At 35.8% G+C, this 23,573-nt stretch overlaps 1 protein-coding gene across 1 annotated transcript; it reads left to right on the top strand.

The window, feature by feature from the left end:
* The first annotated feature begins 16,206 nt into the window (after positions 1-16,206).
* On the top strand, positions 16,207-17,336 carry LOC138871051 (uncharacterized). The gene is made up of 2 exons (XM_070148903.1): positions 16,207-16,380; positions 16,620-17,336. Exons 1-2 carry the CDS (start codon positions 16,207-16,209, stop codon positions 17,334-17,336), a joined length of 891 nt encoding a protein of 296 aa, XP_070005004.1.
* The last annotated feature ends 6,237 nt before the right edge of the window (positions 17,337-23,573 follow it).

Here is a 23,573-nt window from a genome sequence, read left to right as displayed (position 1 = left end):
CAGCTTTCTGGAGTGGATTGGGATACATACTTTCCAGGCCCGTTTACCATTGCTAAGGACCGGTCGACCCGAGATTTAAGTGGTGGGCGCCGGTTGAGTTATGGTTCATCATCACGTTCGAAGGTATGGTTTTCATAGCGTATTGAATTATAATTTGTCTTTTTTTTCATAACTTTGTTAATTTTCTTTTTAAGGCTGAACGCGATGTTGACATGGTTTCCACTGATGATTACATTTAGGAGCCCGAAGAAATAGTGGTATGACAATTCAAATTGTTCTGACAAATTATATACTTTGCTATTCTGTGCTTTTGACTCTTATGTAGGTTTCTACTGGACTGACGGCCTCTTCTACTGATCTTGTCAGCACCACAGAAGATCATGCAGCGGCGCATCCAGCTATAAGGCGGCAATTTGATGATGACGATCATGATAGTGTCCCCAGGCGGGATGCGATGCTCCTCAGGCTAACGGCTGCGTTGAGGCACACTAGATGCAGGACGCACTGATTTTATTCATTTTTATTTGGCATTATATGTACATTTAAAACAACTTTTATATAATATGTGAATTACTTTTTGATTTCTCCGTTAAGTAGCTAGTTTCGTACTGCAATAAAAACACAAGTCGTAAAGAAGTAAAATTTCATTACAATGACTGAAAGAAAAGTTCATTACTAAACACATAGCACAAATACTAGCACAAACGCAAACATAGCAGGACAACATAATAAAATACATGAAATATGAAAATTACACTAAACACATACATGCCAATGTTTAGCCTTGGTTGCCATTTATTCTCCGCTCCAACCACTTAAATTGTTCTTCCAGTTGTTCTTTTTCTTCTTCTACCTCTTTTAGTTTCGCCTTCACCTCCGCAAGTTCCCGTTTATATTTTTCTTTATGCTCCTTTTGTGTATCACAATTCCATTGTATTTTCCATTTTTCTTCTCCCACCTCCTTCAGTTTCGCCCTCAAGTCTGCAATAATTCTATCGCTTTCTTTTTTTACTTCCCATTGTCTTAAACACATATTATGAAGAAACTGCAGTTGTTCTTTGTAACAATCCTGATAACATGGTTCATCAACCCATTCCTCAAAATCACAAATAGGTTCGCCGGGGACCTTGTAAAATTGATTCATACAGTGCCAGTAGCGGCGTCCAACCTCACCACCATCCCAACAGTTTTGCATCAAGCATGCTTTTCCACAATTGCACTTTGGTGGACGAAGAGGTTGAGCCATTTGGAAAATATTTGCTTTTAGTAAAAAAAAAACCTTACTTTTAATGAATTTTTTGCTTTTAGTAAATTTTGAGCACACAAAATAACTACAATGAGCCCGTTATTTATAGGCGAGACAACACACATATAACGTAGTGTTCAACCGCGCTAAATACATAACGTACTATATAATATCGCTATATTTTGCGTGTTAAATATCATGATATTGACAAGACAACTTTATGTCTTGTCAACTTTATTTCAGACAATTTTATGTCTCGTCAACTTTATTTCAGACAACTTTATGTCTCGTCAACTTTATTTCAGACAACTTTATGTCTTGTCAACTTTATGTCATGATGTTGACAAGACAATTTTAAATTAAATTATTATTTAAATAGGTAAAATAGAAAAATACAAATCATAATTAACAAGCATAATTTTATTTCATAAATCTTGCAACATAGGCGTAACAACTAATTATTACAACATCAACTCATGGATAGTTAGGTACACTAGAAGAACACCCACCCCGAGCTTGATTACTATTGCCACCCAAAGGACATTTTCTACGGTCGTGTCCTGTTTGCAAGCATATACCACATCTGCACGCATTCACGGTTTCACTAACATCCATTTGGTACCGTATACGTGTTCTCTTCTTCACGTGTATTCGACGCAAATAGGACTTGTTACACACCATTTTAAATGGTTCAGGCGGCCAATAATGCTCAGCACCCACTGGCTGCAACTGCCCACTATATGTGTTTAGGTACTTCGCAACACTATATTGTTGATCAACATAGTTGGTTACACCCAAACCAACTTGTTGAAAGCACTTGATGGCATGTGAGCAAGGCATGTGGTAGATGGACTATTTTCCACACGAGCATAACCTTCTAGATTCATTTACAATATGTACATTATTACCTCAATTTTGATGGATAGCGGTGCGAAATTCAAAAACATTTCTTTCGTTATCATACTACAAAAATGAATGCCAATGCGCTCGCCGTCTATATTTCTCAAATCTTTTCATAGGCACTGGCATAAATTCAACACCCTTTTCCATCAACGATGTTGCAGCTGCAGACCTTTCAATAAACCTCTCCGCCATCTGCTTGAACGACAACCGCACCATGGCTGTGACAGGCAATCCTCTTGCAGACTTCAATAACCCGTTGAAAGACTCTAACACATTTGTAGTCAGAGTTCCCCATCGTCTGCCACCATCCGTATGCAACGTCCACTTTTCAGGGTCATGTCGCATTAACTAACGATAGGCTGCCTCGTCTTCTTGCCTGATATATTCCATGTGCATCCGAAATTTATGTTGTTTGTGGTCTGTTGCTGTCATCCACATCAAATCATGGAGATCCTTGTTGGGATATGCCTTCTGAAAATTAGCTTTAAAGTGCCTAACACAGTAACGATGATAGGCATAAGGTTCTTGCCATGCATGCAAGTTCTCCACAGAACTTAAGATACCACCGTGCCGATCGGATATTAGACAAATACCGGAACGCTGTTTCACAACGTGCTCTTTCTAGTGTTTCAAAAACAGCGTCCACGTCTCTTGGCTTTCATTGGCACAAATAGCAAAAGCTAGAGGAAATATCTGTCTATTAGCATCTACTGCCACGGCTATCAACAGTTTGATATCGTACTTTCCATAGACAAAAGTGTCGTCTATGGATATTAAGGGCCGACAATGCGAAAAACCATCAACTGCTGGTTTAAACGCCCAGAAAACGTAATTGAACATATATTCTGGTTTACTTGGAATACGCTCAAGCGTCCATTCAACAACCGTCCCGGGGTTAAACTGCTGCAGTGCAGCCATGTACCTAGGGAGATCTGCAAATGACTTATCCCAGTTACCATAGACTATTTCAAACGCTCTTTTCCGCCCGAGATATGCCTTTCTTTTAGTAATTGTATAGTCATATTCCTGGTGGACTGCTGTAATGCACTCTTTGATTTTATTCCTTATGGTTGTTTCGATGTGTGGAATAAGAACAAGAGAAATCAAGTCAATATCCAAGTTGAAATGATTCCCGTTGAATGTGTCCATTTCGCATGTGTAGGTGGGAATGTATTTACCCACTTTCCACAGACCTGTCTCCTTCTTCATCGCACACAACATCCAATGACATGGCCAAAACCACCTGCGACAAACAACCTTGTATACAACCGTACTTGACTCCCATACCGTCATCTCACGACACTCTTTTACGTTGTGCATTTTACAAGCCCTGCTTAGGCGCGCCTTATCAGGAAAAAGCATGCCCTTTGCCAGCACCGTTGGTCTAGACTCATCCCACATTGCTGTCCGAATTTCATCAAAATCCCTTGTTAGAGCTTCCACATCCGGCATGTTTGGCAAGTTATCAAGGTAAGGAACCTCCCTTGAATGAAACGTCACTTGGGACTCATGCACTCTTCGTTTGGGGGGGGGGGTGGAGCATACTCTCTCGTCAAATCAGGATCTTCCTTCTCATCCTCCTTATCACCATCCTCATGATGAACGGGTGTATCGTCTCCAGATTCATCAGCATTGTTGTCGTAATCACTGTTCTCTTCCTCACTCTGTGCATCTGCCAGATCCCGATTTAATATGTCGTCTTCGGGCAATTGAGTGATTACATTTGCTTCAACTTGCTCGTTTTCACTGCACAATCAACAAATTAATAAGATGCTAAATTTATAAAATACTTTTCATATAGCCGTATCACTTCACTTACAAGTCGTAATGTGATGAAATTCCATGATGGACATTTTCATGTAGGTGATAGCTCCCGGATGGACCACTTTGATCCAACACACCAAAACTATGCTCGGGTTCATTATTTATAAAACTCATATCCGGCCTGTACCCCCTGTTAAATATATGAGCGCTAATACAAATTGAATACAACAAAATTGTACATCGTACCACAAAGGAAAATTGAAGCTTACCACTCGTCTTGTGAATTATGTAAAGCAGGCGTTGATAAGTTTAAATCAAGGAAAACTCTTTCATCAGGAACATGTTCGGCAAAAACTCCTCCAGAATAGCTAGCTGATGACTGGGGGTTATCCGGAACATGTACGGCCACCTCATTGTTTGGAACATCTTCGACCTTGACGTACATATCCAACATATTTATTACAAGATATTCCCGGTATTCATCCTGAGTCCTCAGAAAATCCCTCAAAGTTTCATCATCATAGATGTTTAACTCCGAGTAAAAAGCAGCCCCTTGCGGAGTGACGGAATACAGATATCTTCCAGTTACTTTAAGTATCACTGAACGTTTCCTCTTTCCCGTTTTTTTTTGCATAACAACGATATCAATTTATCGTACTCTAGTGTAAGTGATAATTTAACATGACCCTGTGGAGATAAACTATACCTCACACAGTTATTCTCCGTCACAACCTCATCCCCCCCCCCCCAATATAATGAAACTTTTATTCTACGCTCTTCAGATATTGCGAAAAAATGCTTCAGAGTTTAACAATAAGAAAATATTGAAGAGAATTAGAATTGTATGTGAACGATTTTTCCAAATACTCTGACCACTTTATATAGGAAATGGCTAGTCCGGGAGGTAGAAAATTTTGGATATATAGCATTTTCTAAACACAAACTATACATTGAAATAATTGTGATTGTCAGTTCACTTATTGATGGGGCCAAAATCAGAGGATATCATTTTCTGCTTGTGCTCTATACATATAACGTGTAATAACAACACGCTATACTTAACGGTAGACGTTACCGTTAATATATAGCATGTTGTTGTTGCACGCTATATATAAAAATGTCGTTTTTTTTAATACACTTATTTGTGTGTTTTGAGTCCAAACACACATTATTTAGGTTCTGGTCTCAGCAAAGAACCATACTACTGTGCAAGAAATAAGAAGAACTAAAGTACCTATAACGCAGTCAACTCATGCGCTATATGACCGTCCGTGAAGGCCAACAACTTTCCGTTTTCTCTTCTACATTAGATTAGATTCATAGGTTATGCTTTATACATAATTAGTAAACCAATATTTATTTCCCTGTTTTCAATTTGTTTGGAATTATCACAATTCATATTTATTTTATGCAGTTTTTAAATAGGTAACTCTAATTTTGGAGAATTAAGAACTTATCTTTGAAATTATGTTCTTCTATTCAAATTGTAAAAAGTTAAGTTCACTCATTTCCTTGTTAAAAGTTCAAAACTCCTAATACTAAGATATTAATGACCGAAAAAATAAATTAATTTTGATAACACATGAAGCTACGCATATGAAATAGTTAATACAAATAATCAAATAACTTTTATGCTTGGATCAGTAAGCTTCAGTTAACAGTAGGCTAGTTAATACTAGTTAATAAATTTCTTTCTTTTTGAAAGAGAGTTTAGTTATGATTAGGGAGGTCGTTATTAAACTATTCATTCAACTATCCAAAATTACCCATAGTAAAAGCCATGTTTTTTTTGTTTATAACACAAAAATCACTTAACTATGCATATAACACTCAAAAAGTCACTCAACTAGATTTTTCAAACTTTCTGATGGCTAAATACCTACTATTTAACTTCCAAATTATTAGCCTTTATTTTTTAAAATTTTTTAAATTATGATAATTTTTTTCTTTTTAATCTATATTATGGACTTACCTAAAACAAATAAATTTTATTATAAAGTAAAAAATGAAAAAAATTCAAGCATATATAATGCTGGAAAAATAAAATGATTAAGCACAATATTAATTAGGATAATTTGCTTGTACCAATAAAGACCCAAAAAATTATTTACACAATTGAAAAAGAAAGAGAAAAAAAGCTTTTAAAATATTATATTCCATTAATGTAATACAAAAAATAACTATATAGGCTTGAAAAATTGTTATTTTTTATTTTTTAAATATATGATTTATTTACCTATAGGTAATTTCATAATATAGATTAAAAAGAAAATATCATAATATTTAAAAAGTAAAAAAATTAAATTTCAAGTTTTTAAGAGGGTCTAATAGATATTCGACCACCGAAAAGTTTGGGAATATAGTTAAGTAACCTTCTGAGTGTATAAGCATAGCTAAGTGATATTCATATTACCATCAAAAGGAACATGACTTTACTATGTAATTTTGGACAATTGAATGGCCACTTGAACAATGAACCCTTATATTTAGGCATATGTGCTCTCAAAACTTTTCTTCTTAAGCGTGAACTTCTTCCCATCCTTAAAATTTTAGACGTTTTTTTCTCTAAGGTAATAATACTAAATGTCATTCTGAACAATAGAAAGCTCATTTTTGTAAATTAAAATTGATCTCTTTCTATTATTGTAAATTAAGGTTGATTTAACCTTTAGCGCATTCCTTTAAAAAATATTCTTATAAGCCTAATTGTAAAATTCTCTTTTGGATAAACAATTTGGTAGAGTCTAATAAATTATTTTTTTATTGTTTTCTATATGAAGACGTGTCTTTTTAATTTAGCTTCTGTGTGATACTGAGTTGATTATAAAAAATACAGTTGATATAGCAAATGTACAAAGCATAACCAATGAATCAAATGTAGACGTCAAAATGGAAAGTCGTCAATTAGTAATTTGGCCTTCACGGACGTTAAGTTGCATTGTCAATTTTGAGTCATATAGCGCATTAGTTGCATAAGTTGACTTCTTGTTTTTTCTTGCACAGTAGTATGATTCTTCGCCAATATTTTGACTGTCATTTTGGTTCCGGACTCTATACACAACATGTTAGAATATGGAACTCTAGAGACAGCTAGAGGCTCAAATTCGAAATTTTGAATTCAACGTTGACTTGTTCTTCCCGTGACAAAAACTCCTCCTTTTGCCTTAATGGCTGAGGACGAGCCACGTAACTCATTCACGTCGAGCCAGAATCTTCCCTGGTGCCCACACGTGTACATGAAATTTTACTTAGCTGTTCTCATTCTCACCACAAACTATGTTTTTTCTCACCGTCTATGTTTCCCTAGCACCTTCAAGAATTGCATTTCAAATATAAATATAAAAAAAAGGTGCTGGCGCCAAACCCCAAATACCTTAACTCTTTCCTTATATCTCCTCGTACGACACTTGTTTCACACGTTTTACATACTCATTCGAGGATTATTATTTGGGCAAATTTTACTTCCTGATAAAGGTTAGCTTGTTCTATTAATGCAATTTTTAGTGGCATTAGTATTTAGAAAAATGGAAATAAAAGGGTACGAGGATGTTAGGATGATGGAAGTAGAAGAAGAAGGGTGCTCGACGCCGAAACGCGACGATTGTCAAATTCCGGTGAAGATGGTGCCGCCGCCGCCGCCGAAGAAGAAGCGGTGCGAGTGCGGAGATAAATTGAAGCCACCGGAAAATGGCTACTTTCAACCACCGGAGCTTGAACTTTTCTTCGCCATGCGTCCTCGAAGCGAAGGGGCTTTTGCTTAGTTTATGATTGCTACGTAATATTTATGTATTAGTCTGACCCCTTAGTCAATATTGGCAAACCCCAAAGCCCCAGCTAATTGACTGGTTTTGTTTTGGTTAGGGAGCTAAAATTTGGGGGCCATTAATGTTTTGTAAATTTGGGTATTTTGTGGATGGAGGGTTATATGTATAAACTCACTATGTAAATATGCACATATGTGGACTATTATATTATATGATCTTCGTTAAGTCATGTTGATACCATTTTTGTAGTTGAGATTGTTGAGTTTAGCTGTATACTCTATGGTTCTGACTCATTATCTTAAAATTTAACTCAGAAGTCGTTAAGTACATCATTTGATATCAACATAACCGGCTACTTTCAATCAATTTGAATATGTAGAACTATGCTGCACAAAGGTAAGGTAGATGGGATTTATTTTATTCTGCCCAGTTATATGGGAAAAACTGAAAAGCCCGTTTGGCTTAGCTGATTTAGATTAGCTGATAAGCATTAGGTGCTGAAAAACATTTTTAAGTGTTGAAGCTGATTTAAAAAATAAGCAGTTACATGTTTGGATAAAAGTGCTGAAATTAATAATAAGCAGCTGAAGAACTGGGTGTATGAAGAGTTTTGTTTTAAAAAGAAATATTTTAAGGATAGAATAGTAAATATTTTGGTTAAATCTAAAGTGCTTATAAGCTAAAATTTGATAAGTTGGGGGAGACCAATTTATGACTTTTGGCTTATAAGCACTTAACTTATAAGCATTTTTAATTTTACCAAACGCGTAGATAAACCAAAAAGTATTTATAAGCCAATTTGACCAGTTTAGCCAAACACCCTCTATAAGTACTTCCTCCGATCCAATGCTTTTGAACTTGCATGGAGAAGTACTTCCAATAAGCTAAATTTGGCCACGAGTGAACGAAGGGAACGTTTAACTACCTACTTTTATCTTTACGAAAACTCTCTCGCATTTTGTATGGTTATGTTTTTGCCTTGTTAATATAGCAAATAAGAAGGTAGTACTGACAGTAGTCCTAAATCTCTTGCTGATAAGTCATACGGCGTTGATGCTACTACCACTTAGACGATTATGCTAATGAAGGACATGAATTTGATAATAGATTAATTGGACACGCGGCAAGTTGGAATGGCATATCCTATTAAGCATGACTTTGATATGTTAGAAATGAGTGAGATTGACTTCTTATGTTTGCAACATCAATTGCATCATTTTCCAATGTGTTTTGATCTTCTTATTTCAGCAAAACAGCTTCATGGATGAAAGAAACAGCATATATAGTTTTACTGGACCAGTATACTTTGTTGGCTCCAGTATAATATATTGGAGACTAGAGTATTGATGCTTCAAACTCCAATATATTATGCTGGACCGGTATATTTGCTGAAACTCCAGTATATTATGTTGGAATTCTAATGTACTTATGTTGGAACTCCATCATATTATGTTGGAGTTCCAGCATACTTATCCTGGAACTCCAGTATAATATGTTGGAGTTCAAGTATACTTGTGCTGGAACTCCAGCATAATATACTGGCGTATTTTCTGGGTTTTGAACAGTATTTTCGCTTAGATTTATCTTTACATGAAAAGTGGCTAAATTTCGATTACTTTTTAAACCGGGCTATTTTTGAACGACCAGCTGTAAATCTAACTATTTTTTAATTTCTCCCTATGTTTAAATGCTCGTGTTTAGTGGGTGGCCCAAGTAATTGGTCAAATTTGTTGGGTCCTTGGGTCACTACATAGACCCATAATATGTAGTCTAACCCTAAATAAATAAAAAAATTTACGGAACGCCCGATTTGATCAACCTCATTTAATGTATGTATTTATTTTTAAAGAAAAGTTTAACTAATATCTAATTTTTGGATAACGTCAGATACCATGCTTCTCTTCTTCTTCGTTGCTCCTTTCTTCTTCTATGCTTTTATGTTATATGTATTCATGTAGCATTGCTGTTGTTTTTTCCGTCTCTCTATTCATGTCACATGTATCTAGGGACTGTTTGGTTTCTTGTTTTTCTTCTTAGTTGTAAAACACTATTGTAGGTTATACTTAGGATTTCTTCTTCTTTTTCTTAGTTGTAAAATACATTTGTTAGATTTGTTGTTATTTTGACAATTTGATGAGTGTGGTTTGTTTTTCCGATATTTGAAAGTTATGTTTCAAATTTGAGCTTTTTTGCAATGGAGTTGGATGTCGAATAATGTGTTGGATTGCTAAAATTCGAAGAATAAGGTTATGTTTCAGAACTTAAGATTAGATATTAAAAGTTGCATTGAAGAGATATAACTACTTAAAATTCAAATTTTCTGAAGTTATATTTGAAAGATAAAAGAACTTAAAATTTAATTTCTAAAATTACTTCAGATCCCGATAGATAATTTTTGTAAATTTCCGTGCAATGCTATATAACTTCAATGGTGTCACACCAAAATCACACGGTAGACCACGATAAACTAAATGCAAAGAAGTAAAAAACCAGCTCATGTGAACCAGACGGTCTGTTCTGCTGTAAAGCAAATATAACAGTTCAAAGATTTACTTAATAGTCATTTCAGAATTGTTGGCCCAAGTACAGGTGAAGTTTTGAAGACTGACAAAGGAACTCAGACATGGACCAGGTCCATCTTGTGAAGCACAGTCAAGATCAACCCAAACATGTGAGATGCACGTGAAGGAGATAAATCTAACTTATCAGAAGTAATATCTCCTGATCTGATCGAAAAGGTTGCATATTGGATAAGGAGAGGAAGACTCCTTACTTGAAGAGAACGCAGTTTAGGAAGAGGATAGTGTTAGAGTTTGAGATCAACTTGAACTTTTCTACGATAGAAGAGTAGCATTTGAATCCCAGTCAATCTCTAATTACTAACCTATTAAATATCAGTGTTGTTATCTTTTACAGGTAATGCACATAAGCAGAAGTTAAACGTAAATTGAGAGCAAAAGAGCAAGGCAATTTTGCAAGCAATTTATGTGTGATTCAAGCATGCAATCCTAAAGCTACTTGAACAAGATAGAAGAACCAGTTCCAAGTGTCTATCTTTTATTCTAGTTCAATTGTAGTAGGTAATTTTACATTGTACCTTTCAACTTTATAGAAGCAATTGTATTAGGTACCTAGAGTGTTCCAGTTAGAGTTAACTTGAAGTTGTCGCAACAGTTGAGGCTGTGTGCCACAACGGGATTAGAGTTAATCCTAGGTTTACAAAAGAGTTTTTGTAAATGCATTTTTTGGCTCAGTGATTTTAGTGGAAGTTTGGGAAAATCCTACTGAGTAGTAGGTCGTGGTTTTTTCACCTTTTGAGCCAGGTGTTTTCCACGTAAAAATCTATGTGTTATTTTATTTCTTTACTTATTATTCCGCAAACAGTAGTAGTTGGAACACATAGAAGAACCAGGTCCTTCTATAGTTCAGTTAAGCGAAAATTGGGTACCACACAAATCACTCCCCTCTTGTGTGGTATTGACGTATAAAACTTCAATTGGTATCAGAGCAGGTTATCCTTGAAGAGGTTAACACCTTAGGAAAAGATCAAGATGCGTGCACCACCTGGAAACTGGGAAGGGCAATCCACTGCTAGGCCTTCACTCTTTAATGGTCAATACTATTTTTGGTGGAAGAACAGTATGAGAGATCACATCATAGGAGAAGACTATGAACTTTGGGACATAATCACTGATGGTCCCCTGGCTACTACAAAGAAGAATGCTGAAGGAGTGGACGTGCCAAAGATAAGAGCTGACTGCACTGCTAAAGACTTGAAGAAATGGGAAAAGAATGACAAGGCCAAGAAATGGCTTGTGTGTGGACTGGTTCCAGACGAGTACAACAGGATTCAAAGTTGTACCACTGTAACAAAAATGCTGAGTTGAAGAACCAGGTTCTTGAACTTGACACCAGTGTCTTAGAACTTAGGTCTGAAAATTTAAAACTGAAATTAGGAACAGGTAAGAAGAAAGCTGATCACACACATCTCACCTTAAAAGAAAATTTAGGAAAAATGAAGGATGAGTTGTACAAGAAAGATGAGCAGATAAGAGTCTTAAAAGAAGATCTAGGGGAGGTAAAGCATGAACTAGACAGAACTTGTAAATGGAATAAGGCTTGTGATGCACTATCTTAGCTACAAGAACATCACAATAGCAACAAGAGAGGACTTGGATATGGGACCCAAGAACCTAAGTGGGACCTCAAAAGTAAGTACATCACTCTTCCTGAAAACAAAATCTGCACTCACTGTGGCAAGACTGGCCATTACAAAAATGAATGCAATGCAAAAGAAAAGACCAGTCAAAAGAACAAAATCTTTGTTCAAGAGAAAAATAGGCTGCCTGGGTGGGCCAAAAGGAATTTAATTTACTCTTTTGCCTATGGAAAGGGACCCAAACTAGTTTGGGTTTCTAAGACTAACCCCTGATTTCATTTTGCAGGTCCAAGTGAAGGGAAACAACCAAATATGGTACATGGATAGTGGCTGCTCAAAATATATAACTGGAAGCAAGAACCAATTCCTTTCACTTGATGACTTAAAAGGAGGTAATGTCTCCTTTGGAAATGGGAAGAAAGTTGAGATTATTGGGGTTGGAAAGGTAGGTAAGACAGACTCACATTCCATTGAGAATGTCTACTTGATAGATGACTTGAAATATAGTCTAATCAGTGTATCACAACTGTGTGACAGAGGTAACTTTGTAGCATTTACATCTACCAAATGCTTTGTGATTAATCTTACCACTGACAAGATTGTTTTGTAGGGAAAAAGAGTTAGCAATATTTACATTGTAGATTTGTCCACTCTTTCAGAAAATGAACTCACTTGCCTGAGTGTGTTGGACAGGGAAAAAGAGTTAACAATATTTACATTGTAGATTTGTCCACTCTTTCATAAAATGAACTCACTTGCCTAAGTGTGTTGGACAATGATCCCCTCCTGTGACACAAAAGACTTGGTCATGCAAGTCTGAATCAACTCAACAAATTAGTCTCCAAGGACCTGGTGATAAGGTTACCTAACATCATGTTCAAGGAAGACAAAGTTTGTGAGGCCTGTGCAAGGGGAAAGCAGGTAAGATCATCCTATAAAAGCAAGAAAATGGTAAGCACAACCAGGACGATGGAACTGGTTCATATGGATCTCTATGGTCCAATGAGAACTTTTAGCAGAGGTGGTAAGAAATATGTGATGGTACTTGTTGATGATTACTCTAGGTTTACCTGGGTACTGTTCTTAACATCTAAGGATGACTCATTTGATATGTTTACTGCCTTTGTTAGAAAAACTCAGAAACAACTAGGTAATCAACTTGTATCCATCAGGTCTAATCATGGAACTAAATTTGAAAATGCTAAGTTTGCTGAATTTTGTGATGAGCATGGTATAGATCATAATTTTTCGGCCCCTAGGACTTCTCAACAAAATGGAGTAGTTGAAAGAAAGAATATGACTCTTGAAGATATGGCTAGGACTATGCTTCTTTCTAGTAAACTGCCCCATAACTTTTGGGCAGAGGCTGTAAATACTACATGTTTTATAATTAATAAATGCATGACTAGACATCTTGTAGAGAAGACTCCCTATGAGTTACTTAAAGGGAGAAAACCAAATATATCCATCTTAGGGCATTTCGATGCAAGTGCTTTGTGCACAATAATGGAAAGAACTCCCTAGGTAAGTTTGATCCCAAAAATGATGAAATAGTATTCTTGGGATATTCTTCACATAGCAAAGCTTATAAAGTGTTCAATAAAAGAACTTTGTATGTAGAAGAAAGTGTACATGTAGTTTTTGATAAAACTAACATTCTTTCTGAGAGACAGGAACATGAAGATGAAGCTATTGGGCTGGTAAAGGATTTGAATAGAGTCTCAGCTCAAGCTAAAGTTGCACCAAAAGAAGGAACAAGTGATGGAACATGTTCTTCCATCCAGGGCAACCTGGCGGGGGGAACTGAACAAAGAGGAACTGAAATCAATCCCCTAAAGGAACATGTTCATGAGCCTGTTCCTCAGCAACAGAACATGGGAGAAACATCAAGCAGAAATCAGTAGGTTGTGAAACCTCACAAGTATCAAAGTTCTCATCCCATTGAGAACATAATCACTGATCCAACCTCTGGAGTTAAAACTAGATTACAATAAAAGAATCTGTGTGCTTTTGATGCTTTCCTATCTCTTATTTAACCTAAAAATGTTGTTGAGACTTTGTAGGATGCAAATTGGGTAAATGCAATGCAAGAATAACTCAATCAGTTTGAGAGAAGTCAAATTTGGCATCTAGTTCCAAGACCCAAGCACAGATCAGTAATTGGCACTAAATTAGTCTTAAAAAACAAGCTTGATGAAGATGGAACAATTACAAGAAACAAGGCAAGACTGGTGGTCCAAGGTTATAGCCAAGAGGAAGGTATAGATTATGATGAGACCTTTGCTCCAGTTGCAAGACTAGAGGTAATAAGACTCCTCATAGCCTTTGCAGCACATATGGAATTCACTCTTCATCAGATGGATGTCAAAAGTGCCTTCCTGAATGGCTACCTAAAAGAAGAAGTGTTTGTTAAACAACCCCAGGGTTTGAAAGCAAGGAGTGTCCGGAACATGTGTACAAATTAGACAAGGCTCTCTATGGACTCAAGGAGTCTCTTAGAGCATGGTATGAACGATTATCCAAATTCCTACTTGAACATGGCTACAAAAGAGGAAAAATTGGCAGTACTCTATTCCTGAGAGAAAAAGGTAAGGATCTTCTTATGGTACAAATATATGTTGATGGCATACTTTTTGGGGCAACCACTAACAAACTAAGTAAAGATTTTGCCAAATTAATGGGAAGTGAGTTTGAAATGAGTATGATGGGTGAGCTTAATTTCTTCTTAGGCTTACAGATCAAACAAAACCCAAATGGAACCATGATCTATCAACAGAAATATGCAAAAGAGTTGATCAAAAAAAGTTTAAAATGGATGAATCCAAAGAAATAGATACTCCCATTACAACTGCTACTAAATTAGACATAGATGAACCTGGTTCAACTGTTGTTCTTCTTAGGCTTACAGATCAAACAAAACTCAAATGGAACCATGATCTATCAACAGAAATATACAAAAGAGTTGATCAAAAAAAGTTTAAAATGGATGAATCCAAGGAAATAGATACTCTTATTACAACTGCTACTAAATTAGACATAGATGAACCTGGTTCATCTGTTGATCAGAAGTTGTATAGGGGTATGATTGGTTCACTTTTGTATCTTGCTGTTAGCACACCTGACATAGTTTTCAGTGTAGGGTTGTGTGCTCGTTTTCAGGCTAATCCAAAGGAATCTCACTTGACTGTTGTCAAGAGGATACTGAGATATTTGAAAGGCACTACTGATATGTGTCTTTGGTACCCTAAAGGTAGTAAATTCAATCTACTAGGGAATGTTGATGCTGAGGTTTCCTTATGGATAGGAATATCACCTCAGGTATGGCTCATTTTCTTGGTTCATGTCTTGTATCATGGGCCACTAAAAAGCATAATTTAGTGGCCTTATCCACTGCTGAGGCTGAATATGTTGTTGCTGCCTCTTGTTGTGCTCAATTGCTGTGGATCAAACAGCAACTGATAGATTTTGGCATTGAAGTTGGTTGCATTCCTATCTTCTATGTTAACACCAGTGCTATAAGTATGACAAAGAGCCCTGTTTATCATAAGAGGACTAAGCACATAGATGTTAGACACCACTTCTTAAAAGATAACTATGAGAAAGGATTGATCATTATAGAATTCTATGCTACTAATAAACAAATTGCTGACATCTTTTCTAAAGCACTGAGTAGAGAAAACTTTGAAAGGAACAGGTTAGAATTAGGGATGATTAAGATCACCTAATAGGACCAGCTCAGAATGCACAACGAAAAAAATGAAGAAAAAAAATGAAAAAAAATTTTGGCTAGGAAATCTGAACTTGTGTAAATATCTAGATTAATTTTTACTTAGCTTCATACTGTAATTAGTATACTCCTGCGACATGTGTTAATATGACTCATTGATCTCTTACAAAATTTTCTCTATTATGGTAAATTGAGGCATGGTCAAGAGAATTCTAAATGAAGAACATGGTTCATCAGTATTGGTTCATCTGAATAGTAAGGTATGTTTTCTATACTCTGCACGATTAGAAATATCAATATTTAAATCATGAGCAGAAGTCCTACAATTGTCCAATTCCATAGAAAATTCTATCAGTTTGTTTTTGAACCAGTTCCGTCAGCATTAGAACTCTAAACCACAAAATTTGCCTAAAATCTAAGGAAGCTTAACCGTTTATTCAAACTTGAAATTTCAGGTTGATTAGACTTCTAATTGACCGCTGCTAAAGCTACCGTTATACATTAAATGTGTATTTCTCTTTAAATACGCATCATTACCTCCTGCCATCTTCATAATTCTAAACCGTCAAAAACCCTTCTTCACTTTCAATTGCTTTCTTCTCCAAAGCTCGATTTCACCAATTCTCTCAAGAAATTAGCGATAATGACAAACCCACAAGACAACACTGGAACTCCTCTACAGCCCACTCCCTCTGACTCATCTACCTCTCCTCCACCTAGCACGACTCCCAAACCAAGGCTGAGAAGGGTAAAAATGCTTGCTCGAAAAATAGTAAATTCTGGGGATCTCTCAAGGAAATTGAATGAGAAATTAAAGGCAAGTCAAACTCAAGACTCTAAGTCTAACTCTGATTCTGAGTTGTAAAAATCTGCTAGTGAGGGGGAAGGACCTGGACTTCTGACTCTAAGAAGGCTCAAGAATCCCCTTCTAAGGTAAGTTCTTCTATGACTGAGAATTTAGAAAATAGGTTTGTTTTGGTTGGGCCTATCAGAGATGTGGAATTACCTGAGTTAAAATGCAGTGGAGGTAAAAAGAAATCTGAAAAAGAAAAATAGAGAGAGGGTAAATATGGTGACGAGAAGGGAAAAGGGAAAAGAGTGGTTGATAATTCACCCATTGATGATTTGTCTGTACCTTCTATTTATGGGGTTGAACAAGAAAATGTTGAAGAGAGTGGCAAAAAGTCAGGGGGAAGTCGTTCTGGTGAATCTGCTAAAGGGTTAGTTAATCTAAGCGCACAGGGAGATGAACCTGGTTCATCAACTGAAGAGACCCTAGCAGACCTGTTGAAAAAGGTTAGGGCAAGTTATGATCCAAAGAAAAGAAGAACTCCCACACCAAAAGCCCCCAGTGCACCTAAACCCTCCAAGAAAAGAAAGGCTTCATCCCCAAAAACTACTGAAACTTCCTTGCCAAAGGGAAGAGCCACAAGAAGCAAGGTGAAACGGAGTGAGAGTAATCTACAAAAGGCTCTGGCTGAGAGTAAGAAGAAAAGGATGGCTAAAGGAAAGAGTAAGGTTGCAGAGTCCTCAGAAGCTGTTGATATTGAGGAGATGGAACTGATCCATCAGGAGAAAGTTACAACAGTGGAGATTCAGACTCCCAAGCCCAAAAAGCCCAAGACTTCTTCCAAGCAGTCTTCCTCTGTGTTTGAGGTTGCTGAACCCTCATTAGCCAAGAGGACAAGGTCTGTAGTGAAAAGTAAACAAGTTAGAGTTTCTGAAGATGAGGAATGGAGTGAAGAAGAAGATGATAAGTCTGATGGTAAATAAGACAAGCTTGCCATGTTTGGCAAAAGAAAAATTTTGAAGGGTAGATTGCTGAAAGACCTGGTGGAACCAGGAATGATGAGACTAGTGGATGCCTTAGCTGCTCTGGGCTGGAAGGACATGGTCCTTCAGATGGATGGAAGGCTAGCCAGGAATGGGATCATTGAGTTCATGGCAAATGCAGAAGTTAAGGATGGCACAGTTAGCAGCCTGGTGAAAGGAGTTCAAGTGACCTTTGATACAAAGAAGCTAGGTGAGATCCTTGACATACTCTCTGAAGGGTTTAATGACTATACAAGGCAAAGGTGGCCATGTCTGGACTCCCTTCCTACTGCCCTTGATATTACCAAGAGGTTATGTGATGCTGCTGATGTGAATGAGGTGAGGGCTATTCAGAAGAGTGAAATGAGGCCACAACACAAAGTCATTTTTGAATTTTTCAACAAGTGCCTACTGCCCAGGCAGGAGAGAAGGCATATTGCAAATTATATGTACTTAGTTCTGATGGAGTGCCTGGAAAATGGAAGGCAAATTAATTGGCCTGCATTTATCATGAAGCTACTGGACAGAGTCATCAATGGCTCCAAGGCTCATGCTACCCCCTATGGCTTTATTTTGACTACGGTTCTGGATAGGTGCAATGTGCCTCTGAAGAAATGGGAAATGGCCTCAAGCAAGGACTATTTTGGCATTAATACTCTACTTGCTTGTGACTATTTAGTCAATGCCATCCCAAATGAACCTGGTTCATCCAAGAAGACTCTTATCAACAGTAAAGTCAGGGCTCTTATTCAGGAATGTGAAGCCAAGGATGTTGAGATAGCTAGGCTAAAGGCTCGTGTGGCAGAGGTGAATCTGAGAGGGATGCTTTCAGAACTGAGCTTACCAAGGAAAAGGAGAAGAATGATGGAATTCTTCACAATATGCTGAATCTTCTCCAAGCCCAAAACCAACCCTCTAGCTCCCCCAAGCCTTAGGATTTCTAGCTTTTGTCTCCTGAACCTATCTAGTACCTTCAGTGACCCGGATTAGGGATTTTTCTTTCTTTTTGCTCATATTTTGAATGTTTTTGCTTTCTGGTTGTAGATTGTGGTAGTAATATATCTTCTATCAATAATATCTACTGTTTTTACTCTTGTTCAATGTTGATCTTTCCTTGATAGTTTAACTATATTTGCTTGATTACTGATGATTGATCCATGATTGCACTTGCAGTTGCCCCAGTGGCCATGAGTATTTATTGAAATCTGGGACTTACACTTTGTATCGATGATGCCAAAAGGGAAAAGAGATATTGTGCTTTGCATATTCTGAATAAGTGATATTTATAACCTAATTAACATGGTCCTTGATGATAAGTGAATTTTCTAAACTTTGTATTGATGGTTAAGCTGAGTTCGCACAGGATCCAAGTAAGTAAAAAGCACAGAGTTTGTCATCATCAAAAAGGGGGAATTTGTTGGCCCAAGTACAGGTGAAGTTTTGAAGACTGACAAAGGAACTCAGACATGGACCAGGTCCATCTTGTGAAGCACAGTCAAGATCAACCCAAACATGTGAGATGCACGTGAAAGAGATAAATCTAACTTATCAAAAGTAATATCTTCTGATCTGATCGAAGAGGTTGCATATTGGATAAGGAGAGGAAGACTCCTTACTTGAAGAGAACGCAATTTAGGAAGAGGATAGTGTTAGAGTTTGAGATCAACTTGAACTCTTCTACAATAGAAGAGTAGCATTTGAATCCCAGTTAATCTCTAATTACTAACCTATTAAATATCAGTGTTGTTCTCTTTTACATAATGCACATAAGCAGAAGTTAAACGTAAATTGAGAGCAAAAGAGCAAGGCAATTTCGCAAGCAATTTATGTGTGATTCAAGCGTGCAATCCTGAAGCTACTTGAACAAGATAGAAGAACCAGTTCCAAGTGTCTATCTTTTATTCTAGTTCAATTGTAGTAGGTGGTTTTACATTGTACCTTTCAACTTTTATAGAAGCAATTGTATTAGGTACCTAGCGTGTTCAAGTTAGAGTTAACTTGAAGTTGTCACAACAGTTGAGGCTGTGTGCCACAACGGGATTAGAGTTAATCCTAGGTTTACAAAAGAGTTTTTGTAAATGTATTTTTTGGCTCAGTGATTTTAGTGGAAGTTTGGGAAAATCCTACTGAGTAGTAGGTCATGGTTTTTTTACCTTTTGAGCCAGGTGTTTCCACGTAAAAATCTCTGTGTTCTTTATTTTCTTTACTTATTATTTCGCAAACAGTAGTAGTTGGAACACATAGAAGAACTAGGTCATTCTATAGTCCAGTTAAGCAAAAATTGGGTATCACACAAATCACCCATCTTATGTGGTATTGATGTATAAAACTCCAAGAATGTTTGCAAACCTAATCACAAATTTTTAGTATTTATCTAGAAAGTTTACTCTTTGCCGTTAATAAAATTTTAACGGCATGAATTCCTTGGACAGAGATTGTTTGAATACTCTCTTTCTCGCAAATTGCACTATTTTGCGGATGTTTTCCCTCGTATGCATGGTATCGATTAGGGGTGGAAAAATGGTTAAAAGAAAATAGTTAACCATCCATATTATCCACTAAAAAATGGGTTGGATAATGAATTTCTTAAAATCGAATGAAATATGAATAAGAATCATATTGTCCATTTAGAAAATGGATAACTAATACGTAACCAATGGATAACCAATGTGTCTAACTTTTACATTTGTAACGCCTCAATTTAGGGGTTCCTCAAGTTAGGGAGACTAAGAATTCTCCCAAAAATAATCATATGCAAAAGGTCATGGATATCATGGTTACCCACATTATCCACCGGTTAACTCGTTTTTTATCCGTATTAAATATGGGTCGGGTCAGATATTTTATTCGTTTTTTCATTACCCGCTTTAACCCGAACTATATCCGACCTGACCCGCTCGTTTGCCTCTCCTAATATCGATATCACATTTTAACTTCTACTAACTATTCTTACATAATATTTTATAAAAAAATCCAAATGTTCTAAGTCATACCGATACCGAGGAAAAATTGAGATGATTGAGTTGGTTTCGAAAAGTCTATTTTAATTATACAAAATAAAGTAATTAAAATTTGATATAGTACAATTTTATAAAATAACCGACTGAATCAAACCCTTGCCTAACTTCAGTCGCTACATTAAAAATTTAACTAGTAGAAAAACGCTTTTACTAATTAATTTCATTCCGAAGACACTCCATTACATGTGAATACTTTTTAAAAAACCAAAATACATCGAAAATATTTCTTTCATATTGTGTAGAAGCTAAGTCGAGCTCAGAATCTCTTTCTTTGTTACAAAAAATAAGTAGAAAAGAAACGCAATTATTTATTTATCTTTGATTCATAAAAAATAAAAAAAGAAAAAACACAGTATTCATCCGGTGATTTCTAGAATACGTAGACCGGAGCCAAAAGTTTGACCTATACGTACTAGCTTCTTTTTGTTTCTTTCATGGCGTCATGTGGGCATTCAAATGCAATTCTTACAGTCACATGATGCCCAGTCCCCTTCACAAATTTAGAAAGATGCATTGCATTTGCTTTACCATTTTATAATTACCTTATCGTACAGACCATGTGATTTTCTACAAAACATTGATTTTGATACAATTAGACTTTGAAGTTTGACCCAATTTTCTACTTTTTTTTACCACTTTCATTTTCCCTCACCTTAGTGATACTTAGGGGTGTACGAATCGAACCGGAAAACTGCACCAAACCGATTAAAAAACCCGTTTAGGTTTGGTATTGAGTAAAAAAACTTGAACCAAATCGACATATAAATATATAATTTTTATATATACTTTTAAGATTTTATATAGAATTTTCTTTAAAAAATTTCTAGAAATATTTGGGATTATCGTGCGCGATATAATATTTAATAGTATATGAAGTGCTCCATAGTTATTAACCTTAAATAATGGGTTGTATGATCACTTTCTCATCAAGTGTTACTAAAATGCGTCAATCTCTCTGTTCTTCCGTATTCATATCATATGTTAAGATCTTCTAAATTGTTATATCTTTTTGGAATGTGAAGTGATTATTATTATATATTTAGGTATCATATTGATTTTTATGTTTAATTACTAAATTCGGTTAACCTTGAAAGTGTACATCAACGAAACATTATTGTCAAACGATTAAAAAAATATTTCTCTCATAAGAATATTTTAATAGATAATATGTTTGTCCATTTTTTATATTTTTAATAAACATATATTTATAAAAAATTTACCAAAGCAAAATTGAAATAATATTTAAGTAACGAAAAATCCGACAAAATCGAACCAATCCAAACCAATATAATTGGTTTGGTTCGGTAAAACCGAACCAACCCGGTCCACCTGTACTCCCCACTGGTATGTACTCACACAGCCATATTTAAACGAAAAGAAAGTATTTTCGAAATTAAAGTTACTGCTACAGTTGAGAAGCAAATAGAAAACTCAATTGTACCCCAAGTAAACTGATTGGTCATAACCAATGAGGACGAATATAACGAGAATATGATCAATATACACAAAAAGTTTCTGCCATTCCAGAAAAAAAATGATACTATTTTTATTTGAAGAGTCAGGACACTTTTCCTTTGAATATGATGGTTTCAAAAAAAATAATAGTATATTATAAGTAAAAAATAAATTTGCTTGTGATTTAAGTTGTGCTTTTATGTACGTAGTTTTCAGCTAGATATGAACATCTTATATTCAAAAATAAAGAAAAGTAATTCGTATGACAAATTGCAATATCTTGTAAACTATATATTAGGAAATCAGCATTGGATTCATATTATACAGTCAACGCACTCTTGGGAAATTGGGAATGATAAATTAAGAAGTAGCCATGCATTCAACCTGTACGTTCTCATTCACACTGAGGTATCCTCCGAATACAACGGATATAAATTCAGCATGTTGTCCCTGTCTTTTTCCTCTCTTCTTATTACTTAATTCTGTACGTAATAGGAGCCAACGAAAATTTGTTTTTGTTTAACCATCTGGTGTCGCAGTTTATTGGGCTATTTAATCTGAATTCACATCGGGTAGGGCTACTATAGGGATAAGGTGCTCTCTATCAAGAATTTTTTTATTCGTAATACTTAAATTCGAGGCTTCTAATTACGGTTGGATGAATATCAAATTACTAACCATCTAACCATATCTCTTGGTGGTCAATGAGAACCTTACTACTGTTCAATGTATTCCGGATAATTGTTTTGGGTGCCAAGAAAGCTGAGGAGTAGTTCACATTAATCAAAATTGCTTCTTTGCTTGAACCGTCGTTATCAATACAAAAAGATGTGACGCCCATACCCCGCCCACAAAAGATAGAAGGATATCAAAGTCAAATTTAAAAAATGATTTGAAGTTTTATGCATTGGTGCAAAAATATATTTATATAATTAGCTAAGTTACTGGAAAAGCAATTGTAAATAATTCTGTTTAATAACATTAATCAGCAATATAGAATAAGTTGTACTCGGTAGTTAGAAATAGAGTCGTCAGACGAGCACCCCGATCACATTTTATTTTTCATTTTGTTATTTATCGCGGCCAAACACACATGCAAGTAATAATATAACTAAAAGTCGGATATCGAACTCATGAGGACTTGTTATCAACTATTAACTATATTACACTATCCTAATTATCTAAACAAGAATTAAACCTAAAAGTATTTGATTCTAAACTAATTAAAATAAAGAAAAAAAAATAGTGAACTCTGAACAAAAGAAGAAAAGATTTTTATGATATCAATGTAATGAAAACAATCTATAGGGTTAAGGGTATCTAACAATCCTATTGTATTCTTCAAGTTAATTGATTAATTAATTTATCTGATTTATTGGTTGACAGGGTTAATATTGCTCATAAGAATCTGTCGATCTCCTGCTCGCATATTCAAGTTAACCCAATACCTATATGTCTATAGAGTTAGAATCAACAAGAATGCATTCATAATTTCCGTATAATAACCAAGCAAGGCAATTAGCACATGTCTATTCGAACCGCAAATCCATTTTCCGATGTCCGAGTTCAAGAACTTGCTATACTCAATCCTAAATGCAATCTAGAATTCCAACTTTTATGCTCAATTCTAGATTCGTAGATAATATTCAATTGGTGATCAAGCAATCAAATAATTAAGCGCAAGATTGAATAAATAAGCAATTACGATAAACTAAGAAATCAA

Source organism: Nicotiana sylvestris, chromosome 6, assembly GCF_000393655.2.
Source record: "Nicotiana sylvestris chromosome 6, ASM39365v2, whole genome shotgun sequence".
Lineage (NCBI taxonomy): Eukaryota > Viridiplantae > Streptophyta > Magnoliopsida > Solanales > Solanaceae > Nicotiana > Nicotiana sylvestris.
This window is presented reverse-complemented; position numbering and strand designations above follow the sequence as displayed.

Excerpts from the sequence above, each read along its gene's own strand:
- LOC138871051 (XM_070148903.1), top strand. The coding sequence starts at position 16,207 with ATGACAAACCCACAAGACAACACTGGAACTCCTCTACAGCCCACTCCC. Across the intron at positions 16,381-16,619 it reads AATTGAATGAGAAATTAAAG|AGAGAGGGTAAATATGGTGA; the intron begins GCAAGTCAAACT and ends AAAGAAAAATAG.